General features: G+C 48.3%; 1 protein-coding gene across 1 annotated transcript; it reads left to right on the forward strand.

The window, feature by feature from the left end:
- Positions 1–419: 419 nt before the first annotated feature.
- On the forward strand, positions 420–9,588 carry LOC116600679 (cytochrome P450 4A11-like). Its single transcript, XM_032360895.1, has 11 exons — positions 420–718; positions 3,990–4,131; positions 5,137–5,181; positions 5,635–5,762; positions 6,750–6,874; positions 7,243–7,397; positions 7,823–7,929; positions 8,021–8,211; positions 8,308–8,441; positions 9,299–9,363; positions 9,508–9,588. Exons 1-11 carry the CDS (start codon positions 524–526, stop codon positions 9,586–9,588), a joined length of 1,368 nt encoding a protein of 455 aa, XP_032216786.1. The 5' UTR covers positions 420–523.
- Positions 9,589–10,465: the final 877 nt, after the last annotated feature.

The following is a 10,465-nucleotide window of genomic DNA, read 5'->3' on the forward strand; positions in this document are numbered from 1 at the left end:
CAGTTTGGAAACCCTGACTCTAACCCCAGCTAACACTCTCAATGGTGGTTTTCCTCTGGTCACATGACCTTAGCTCTCTGTAAGTGTTTTCCTCTCAGAAATGGGATAATAATCAAACCAAACCCACTTCCTGAACATTTGGTAAGCTAGACTGTGAAGTTTTTGTGCTCAGGATTCATGTCTGCTGTCAGGATTCATGTTTGCTGGCAGCTGTGTCCCAGCATATAGCCCCTGCCTCGCACAGAGTAGGTGCTCCTAAAATATTTGTTGAGTAACAGGGAGAAGAGCCAAGCGGGAATGTACCCAGCCATTATGGCTGTCTGCTGACAAAGCTTTCCTCCCACAGTTTCGCATTAACATCCTCACAGTTAATGAACTCTAGAAGTCCAGTCTAAGCCCTGCCCTCAACCTTCACCCTCCCTCCAGGTGGGCAGGGCAATCCTCCCCTGACTGTCTGGGCTGGGATGCTCAGGGGAGGTCCCCAACAGTCAGGGAGAGTCAGTGATCCAGCAGCACCTGCACCATGAGTGCCTCTGTGCTGAGTGTCACCAGAACCCTGGGCAGTGTCTCTGGGCTCCTGCAAGTGACCTCCGTGCTAGGGCTGGTTCTGCTGCTGCTCAAGGCAGCACAGCTGTACCTGCACAGGCAGTGGCTGCTCAGAGCAGTCCAGGAGTTCCCGTCCCCTCCTTCCCACTGGCTCTTTGGGCACATGCATGAGGTAAGAGAGGCTGGAGGGGAGTGGGAATGCTGGGCGTCCAGGGCTTGGAGCATCATCTTGGTCAGCAGATGCATCCCACATAGGCTTCTCATTTGACTAGCACGTGTGCCTTGGGGAACACCCAGCTTACTGCTCAGATCTTGGCTCCTCATTCCATCCCAGGAGCTCCCTTCTGGAAGGAAGCCTTTGATGGTGCCCTCAGGCTGGTCTCACCCTCTTTCCTTAAGTAGATCTGCAGGCTGTAATGCAGTCCTGCCCTGCCGCTTCCTGAGTGTGCACCGGAGAATGTGGTAAAAATAAGTCAGCTGCAGGAGAAAGGGAGCAGGAGTTGACAGTAGAGAAGACTGTGGTCCCAAACAACTCCTCAATCCCGTATTTATTAGAAACAAGATAACAACTAACAAAGGAACAGAAGAGGGTTATACATTAACCATATGCTTTGTAGATGAATAGAAAGAATATAGTTATACATTGATTTCAAATCTTATAGATAAGCAAGGAGAGTAGGATATATATGTTTAAGCAGTATAGAATTTATAACGGAACAAGCACATTTAAGGGGATTATCTTGATAACTGATTAAGGGTAGGTTGTCCCTAGGCAGGGAATAACATACAAAAATGAAGCAGGCGGTGTTCCACCCTAAGCGGGACCAGGCATTCCCAGCTGCCCAGCTTCCAAGACGTAAATCATCCTCTCCCCCAGAGAACTGTTGCTAATGCATGCTCTTCTTAAGGTAACATTTAAGCATGCTTGCCAGGCTAGTTCAATTTCTCATGGGTTATATTTTACGCACTACTTTGTTTTGAGAGACGGTTACATGGCACCTTAACGATGATGGCCGTTCCTTCCCGAGTCTTCCCCCTCCTGAGGAGCCCCAGCTCCTCTCTCAGAACACCCTTCCTGATCCTTCCCTGCCTTGGCCACTCAATCCCATCCTCGAAGCCTAGCCCTGAGCTGCTTGGGAACACAGACAGCAGAGGGGTTCACAGCTTATGGAGACCATAGACAGGAATCAGGCGTCAGGTCCCTGGAAAATAGGCTCACCTGCCAGATTGGGGTGTCATGTCGAGTGCAAGGAAACAACCAGCTTGGTTTGCCTGAGACTATGAGATGTTCCAGACTGGTGATTTCAGTGTTAAAACCCTGACAAGTTACTTCACTCATGAGAGAGAAGTTTTCCAGGATGGGGCAGATAAAGAGTATTGACATTGAGTTGCACCATTAAAAGAATCTGTTTACCTCCTAGTTCTCCTTCCCCAACCACAGTACTGTGGGCTCCTTGGGCTAAGGATGTCACCCCCTTCCAGTACCCAGTTACCAGCACAGAGCTGACCCCAAGAGATGCCTGAGCAGGTTATGGAATGACAGAGGAAGGAGCAGCTTGCAGCTAGATTGGAGATGGTACTTACTCTCCAGCTCTGCAGTACTGGTCCTTCAGCAGGGGAATCAGTAAGTGGGGGCATGTGAGGAAGGGCTGTCTTGTGTTGTGTGGATTGAACAAGCCTAGCCCGGGGATGTTGCTGAGGAGGCCAAGCAATTTCAGCTGAATGGAGCCAAAGACAGAAACTTCACATCAGCCACAGGGAGGCAGTCATAGGCCAGTTTCTTCATGCAGATTATTGCACTGATGACTTCCAGATTGTCCATTTGGAGAAATTGTGACCTTTTGTTAGATGCAGTTTTCACCTTTCTGAGCTAGGATTTGACCTAAGCAACCACTAACATTTCTTCCACTGACTCCCATTACATGGATGGTATGGAGACTGTGTAAGCACGCTAGTTCTACTTCCATAACTCCTATTCCCCCATGCACAATCAGCCCTCAGCTTCTGCTAGCCTAATATATTGCAGCCAGTTTTTTTCCTCCTACAAATCTGAGACTTCATTTATTCGATACCTCTGTTATTGGCTAAGTCAGGGATTAGATTGCCATGTGCAGTAGGTTAAAGCTAATCTTTCAGGTGACAACTGACAAGTGAGAGAGGAAAGCATATGGGCTCTGAGCCCAGCTACCTGGATTCTACCCTAGCTCTGCCACATACTTCAAATACTTGCTCTATCCTTCTGTTTCCTCATCTGTAAACTGGGGATGAAGATGATGATGATGAGTATAGTCCTGGGTGAGTTATACTAATCTCCGAATGTCACCTGGCACAGACCTAAGGTCACAGTTATTCTCTAATTATAAAAATTAAATATAATGGTAATGCCCAAAAGGACAAGCATGTTTGTAGGTTACCAAACCTGCACTAAATAGGGCTGAAATCAGTCAGGAACCATGAAAGGGGAACTCTTGTTTGGAAATCCATGACTGAACAACTTCATCTTTTCCCAGATCCTCCCCCCTGTCTTGGAGACCACAGGTCAGCACAGCCCACAGCACCTGACAATTGATTGCCTGTGCTGACCCTTTATTTTCTGTCCATTGTCATGGTATCCTACTTTGGGGACATTTTTATGACCCCAGTTCCCTTGAGGAACCAGGTCAAACAGCTGTCATGGAGCACTTCCTGTGTGAGTGGCCACAGCTTAAAAGCCAGTAGACACTGAGTATCATCCTATAGAGTTACTGCCACTGAAACTATGGGCACCATCTCCTCTACAAGAGTCTGACCTGGCCTTGGCCACACCTGATCAGGATGAGATGGCTGTCCCAAGCAGTTGGTCTGGAAAGCTGACAGACCAGTGGGTGTCAGAGTGACCCAGAGAGAGAGAGGAACTACCAGGCAGAACACCATCTAGTTCCTTGGGGTCCCCAGAGGAACTACTGACACAACCCAGGAGCAGGAGTTTCTGGAAGCCAACTGGCTTGGAGAGCAAGCAATTGGAAAGGAGGCAGGCAGCTGTGCTGAAACAGGATTCCCCAGGAGCACCTGCAGCACAGGTTTGAGGAACCCTGGAGGATGAGGTAACATAGCTTCATGTTAAGAGTCTCCCACTATGCAGTCCCTGCACTGGATCCAAGGAAAAAGGCAGCCGCAGCAATAGACATGACCTGGGAGCACAGAGAAGCCTCTTTAAGTCGTTGGACAACACATCTCAGTATAAGCATGATTGACTTCCCCACCTCTATTCCCATTAGAGCACAAGTTCCATGAATCTGGAATCCCTATCAGAGCCTTGCTCATCAGAAACATTTCCAAACTCCTAATCACTGCCGATATCCAGAACTATCTTCCTGTGGGCATCCTACCCTCCACCCCCTCTCTAAGCACTGGACCTAAAGAGGAAGCAAGGTTTTATTGATTTGTCTTTCCCTTGGTTACAGCTCCAAAAGGGTCAGGAACTACAAGAGCTTCAGAAAAGGGCAGAGAAATATCCGTGTGCCAGTCCTCGCTGGCTATGGGGGAGCAGGGTTAGCCTCATAGTCTATGACCCAGACTACATGAAGGTGATCCTGGGGCGATCAGGTGAGTGCAAACCCACTTGTCTGTTGGAGTGGTTCTTCCCTCTTGGATACATTCCTAGGGTACTGTGACATTTCAAGAGAGACTGCTGGCTCAGTCATAAATATCTGATCCTCTACCGGCCATTCTTCTAGCCAAAGAACCAGCAGAAACCCAAAAACAGTTACTCAGTTTGAAAGTATAAATACGTGTAAGAAATTACCTCTTTTGCTTTCTCCTTCCTTCTTTCCTTCCTTCCTTCCTCCTTTCATTTCTTTCTCTTTTTCTTTCATTCTTTTTAAATTTCCTTCCTTCCTTCCCTCCTTCCCTTCTTCCTTCCTTCCTCCCTTCCCTCTTTCCTCCTTTCTTTTTCTCTCTCTCTCTCTTTCTTTCATTCTTAATCTCCTTCCTTCCTTCCCTCCTTCCCTTCTTCCTTCTTTCCTTCCATCCTTCCTTCCCTCTCTCCTCCTTCCTTCCTGCTTTCATTCTCTCCTTTCCACTTTTCATTCTTTCCACCTTTGACTCCTTCCTTCTTTCTTTCTAACGTTCTTCACCACAATGGTGTGATCCCAGAACTCAAGACAATTTCTTATTCATGATGGCTTGCGTGGAACCCCGATCTGTTGCCTGTGCTGCCACATGGAATGACAAAAAATCAAAAATCAAAAAGAAAACAAAAAAAGTAAGAAAACAAACAAACAAACAAACAAAAAACCCACTGAACAAGCCACTGTCTTCTCACTAGCACTGAGGACAGAAGCTATATTTCTTACTGATTCAACTTCCTATTCCTATTCCCTAGGGCTCTGTGGTAGGACACTCAGTCTGCTTTCCCGAGCCTATAGTAACTATCAGGAAAGACAGAGAGTCCTGGTTGGAAGGCAAGTGGGACGTGGGTTGACACAAACTGCCAGCTGACAATCATCAGGAAGGGATGGGGGACAATGATCTAGACCCCAGCTATCTCCTGGGGGCAGCCTATCTTCGTTGGTCACCTCCAGTTTCCTGTAATGCCTTTCTTACTTTCAGACCCAAAGTCCGATAGTTCCTACAGATTCATGGCTCCCTGGATAGGTAAGTATATTTAACAAGGACTACAGTTCACCTTCTGCTTAGGTTGCCAACAAATATCCATTTGGCCCAGACAAATACGAGGTGACCAGCACCACAGTCACTCCACTCAACTCTGAATTGAGCTTCCTCTCTCTTCTTCAGATAAAAACCTCACCCCTTCCTAATGGAAGGAGAGCCCTCCTGCAGCTCATTTTCTCCCACATCACTTTCAGTCCTCCATAATGATCTCAGACTAACTTTTCATCGAAGTCCTCCATTAACCAGTGCTGCTCTGTTTCAACCTCAATCTCACAGCTGTGCACCAGGGTTTGGGAAGTCCCCTTCCTGACATGCACTGTCCTTTCCTGCCTTGTCCAGAATGCCCTTCTTCTGACACCCTGGGTTCCTCCCCAGTTGTCCCCAGTCACCTCTTGAGAGGTTCCTTCCCCAACCCCCACACCCATTGTGGTCCAGGGTATGGTTTGCTCCTGTTGAATGGGAAGACGTGGTTTCAGCACCGGAGAATGCTGACCCCAGCCTTCCACTATGACATCCTGAAGCCCTATGTGGGGCTCATGGCCGACTCTGTCCAAGTGATGCTGGTAAGTTCAACCGCTGCTCACCTGCACACACACACACAAAGTCCACTCTCAGACAGCTGTGTCCCTCAGACATCCATTAGACATGGCCCCTGGATTCACCCATTTATACCATACTATGAGATAGGGCCCCCTGAGGACAGATGGGACGGGGAAACACCCAGGCACCATTTTCATCCACTCTTTGCTCACCGCCCACAGGAGAGACAGTCATGGTGAATAAAGGATCTCTTCTTGTCCCACTTCCATGTCTTTGACTGGACAGGAAGAGTAGTCAATGCCCCTAGACAACAGGACAAACTACCCTTGGCTAGCCTGGACAGTAGCAGCTTCAGTGGCAAGGTGGACATCCAGAAATGTCACTCAGGTGGGCTCTGAGCTGTGACTGAGGGCTTCTGATGGGATTTTAACCACTCCATGGAGGGAAATGGAGACCAAGTCTCTACCCTCCGGGGCTGGGCCTTGCCATAACATCACCTCTGAGCCTGACCTTATTTCTCACACACTGTGCTCAGCTGACATTTGTTGAATAGGACGAACTGAAGTCCCTGATATCCCTTCTTCAGAAACCCCAGTCTTAGTTCCTTGATCTTTCCTTTGCCTTGACCCCTGCTCCCTAAATTGGGACTTCACCTGTTTTTCATGTGAACATCAACCCAAGACACAAAATGTTGCCCCTTAGTTCCCTGAGAAACAATTTTTTCTGTTCCTCTAAAAGGTAGTTACCACCAAACTTCTAAGTCAGATGGTAAGAGATCATGATTAATTAAATAACAATTAACTTTCTCAGACTACATTCTGAGAAAATACTACATTCTGAGAAAATATTACAAACACATGTCTATATGGTCCTAAACTGATGAAACACAACTGCATTAGAAAGTGAGGGCATCCCATCAGAATATTTGGAGAGGCAGATACAGCTTCTAGCCTTGTCAGCATGGGCCTTCTGGAGGAGTAGCAAAAGATATACGTGTCCCTCTACCACAGGGAAAATGGGAGGAGCTCCTCAGCCAGAACTCATCTCTGGAGATCTTTGGACACATCTCCTTGATGACTTTGGACACCCTTATGAAGTGTGCCTTCAGCTACCAGGACAACCAACAGGCAGACAGGTCAGTGAAATCCTTAGTTGTAGGGTCCTATTTCTTACCAACTGGGATGGACTATCTGAAAGGCAGTTAGCACAGCTTGGATGTTTACCAGTCCAAAGAGTCACATTCTGCAGAGAGCCCCAGGCCACAGCCAGATTAAGCCCATGCTAAGCCTTCATTAGGCACAGACCCTGCTTCCTGCCCCAGGAAAAAACCTGGATGCCCATGACCCTCATAAAGGGCTAAGAGTCTCTAGGGTATAAGAATGACATGACAAATGCCTAGAGTTGCCTGTCCCGTTAATTGAGGAATGCTCCATACACAGGACCACCACACTCCAGGTCACATGACTCCCTCCATCCAGTCCATTCTGCATCCTTCCTTTTCAGGTACTCCCAGTCCTACCTTCAAGCCATTCGGGACCTGAACAGCCTGGTGCTTTCCCGGGTAAGGAATGTTTTCTACCAGAAAGACATCATCTACAGGCTGACACCTGAAGGCCGCTGGAACCACCGGGCCTGCCAGCTTGCCCATCAACACACAGGTTGTACCTGCCCTCTGGGAAGCTCCCCTCCTTCATCAGGCACATCCCAAAGGGACTGGCCCTGACCCTCAAGCTGAGTCCTGCCCCGGGCTGCCCAACCAGGACCTGGGAAACACCCACCCGGGAACTCCTCTGGTGCAGGTGTTAGGGTGCCAGGTGCTATGCAAGCAGCTACATGTGTCACCCCATGGGTGAAGGCTGAATGAGAGCTCCTGCTAGCATCATTCAAGTAGAGCCTCCTTGGGCTGTGCCATTGAGGGGAGTGATCCCCTGCAAGCACCTGGTACTAGAGCTCCCACCTCAAGAAACACACCCACTCCCACACTCCTCCTGATCCACCTGGAACCCTAACTGGGGCTACTGTGAGTGTCTGTGTCTGGGCACCCAGAGCGTTCAGCTCTGCCTGGGAACACTGTTCTGGACAGACCAAGTGATCAAGCTGAGAAAGGCTCGGCTGCAAGAGGAGGGAAACCTGGAGAAGATCAGGAGTAAGAGGCACTTGGACTTCCTAGACATCCTCCTCTTTGCCCAAGTGAGTGTGGCAGGAAGGGCCTGAGGCTTAGCCCACAAGTGAGGAGGAGGGGGTCAAACTCAAACCCTGCCCTCTCTCCATGTCTTCCCAGATGGAGAATGGGAGCAGCTTTTCTGATAAGGACCTCCGTGCGGAAGTAGACACCTTCATGTTTGAGGGCCATGATACCACAGCCAGTGGCATCTCCTGGATCCTCTATGCTTTGGCCACACATCCAGAGCATCAGCAGAAATGCCGGGAGGAGATCCAGAGCCTCCTGGGGGATGGTGCCTCCATTACCTGGTGAGTGCTCATGAGACGGGAGGCGTTTTCCCCTCAAGTAGAGAATTCCCTGGTTGCCAGGACCTTGCCTGCCCTTCAGGGACAGCTTTGTTTTAGGGGCCACCTGGACCAGATGCCCTACACCACCATGTGCATCAAGGAGGCACTGCGACTCTATCCACCAGTTCCAAGTGTTGGCAGAGAGCTCAGCAAGCCCATCACCTTCCCTGACGGACGCTCCTTACCCAAAGGTGTGAACTTCCCCAGTCTCCCTCCATAAACACTTGACAGGAATGTGTGCGAGGTCAGAAATCCACATGTTCTGGGCAGTTGGTGTATGTCTTTCAGAGTCATTTCTCCCTCAAGAAAACCAGTATTTCCTGTTGTTCAGATGATGTATACGGTATGATTCCCACAGAGTTTAATCCAAAAAACAAATACATGACAGCCTCCGAATGTAGCTTTGGGTTTTGACCTAATATTTTCATACTATGAGATTTGAGTGCCTGAGAGACCATAAGGCAGAGCAGGGAGATAGGCGGTCTTTCCTTATAGGGTCTATGCTAATGAGAAAGATCAGAGAATTCACCATCATGGCTCAGATAGTCCAGTCTCCAGGGAGCCCTCAGGATGGTGGCAGAGAGTAGCGATGACCAGATCTGATATTTCTGCCATGGCTGGAAGCCACTGTTCGGCTCCCCTCTACTCTGAATCCCAGCCCTGCCACATCCTAGCTGGGTAGTCAGAGACAAGTTGCTCAGCCTCTCTGAGGCTCAGGTCCTTCATGGAACAATGGAGATGTGAGCATTCACTGGAGGGTTGTTGTGAGTATGGAGGTGTTCATGGATATTCCCCAAGGGCTCATGGATGGTACTTGATGTGAGTTGTCCCATGAGTTGCTCCAAAAAGTAAGCCTCCAGTTCTTCCCTGCTTTTCAGCCTGGTCATGGTTAATCTACCAACCTGTGCACACATGCCTACCTCTCCTGCAATGCTGTCATTCCATTCACAGTGATAAGAAAGACTCTCACGATGCCTGCCAAGCTGTGTGTGGATGTACCTGGGCTCCACAGGCATGTGTGATCAATCTTCTTTCTTCTGCCCCACAGGATTCTTAGTGTTGCTCTCCTTTTATGCCCTTCACCATAACCCAAAGGTGTGGCCAAACCCAGAGGTATGATGACCTTGGGAGGAGGAGGTGGGATGACCTCTCCACACCAAACCCTCTTCCTGGCCCACCTCCGGGTGTGCTGTCCCTTGGATGATTGGAAGGAAGGGCTTGACCACACTTGTCCTGGCCCTGGTGCTCCCTCTGCAGGAGTTTGACCCTACCCGGTTTGCAACAGATTCCTCTCGACACAGCCATGCTTTCCTGCCCTTCTCAGGAGGATCAAGGTGAGGCACTTGTACCAGGACAGGAGGAGGGGTGGCTGAGGCTTGTGACCTGCTATATTTATGTGGGTTTCTGTAGATATGTCCTGGCATGTTGGAGTGCTGGGAGGGAGGTGTGTGTCTCTACACAAAGAAAGTTGGTAATCATTGAATGCCATGGGGACTTTGAACCATTGCTCTTACACAATCTCCAGCCACAATTCAGTATCAGTGGGTGTTCCATAGCTCAGGGTATTCTTGTGAGTTTTTCATTTTATGAGTATGACTCTACAGAATTAGATTTTCTCACATGTAATTTCCAAGTGTTGTCGATATCAAAGTCAGGAGTGAATCAAAAGATTTCTTTTGCACGCATTCTCAAACCAGGCTTTTCTACTCAACTCCCCATTCTGCCTCCACACTGCACCATTGACTACATTGCATGTGTTTCCATACTCAGCTTCCTGCATGCCTCAAATATTTCAGCCATACACAGGAAATGTTCCTGCTGTCTCTTAGAGGCTTCATAAGGTACTTGACTAATCTGTATTGTTGCTATATTTTCACCAACCAAATGAATTATTGACTATATGTTAATGATCACGTACACTTGACAATTTTCCCAGTTGTTCAATCGGTACATCTGAACTGGGCTCTACATACCTTAATATTACATTTAGAGTCCAATCAATCAAATGGGCAATTATTTAAAAAATAGGACATTAAACTGCTTTTGGGAGAAAATCTAGTTTGTTGTATATATACGAAATGTGGCATTTGAAGGTTACTTGGTGTGTAAAATGTAAAGCACACATGAGGTGGCTGTTCAGTGGGATGACTATTATCCAGAGTGGCTGCTGTGAAATCCTCCAGTGCTGCTGAGAGTGTCCTATAAATAGTAACTG

The sequence above is a fragment of the Mustela erminea genome, chromosome 10 (genome assembly GCF_009829155.1).
Source record: "Mustela erminea isolate mMusErm1 chromosome 10, mMusErm1.Pri, whole genome shotgun sequence".
In the NCBI taxonomy this organism is placed as follows: Eukaryota; Metazoa; Chordata; class Mammalia; order Carnivora; family Mustelidae; genus Mustela; species Mustela erminea.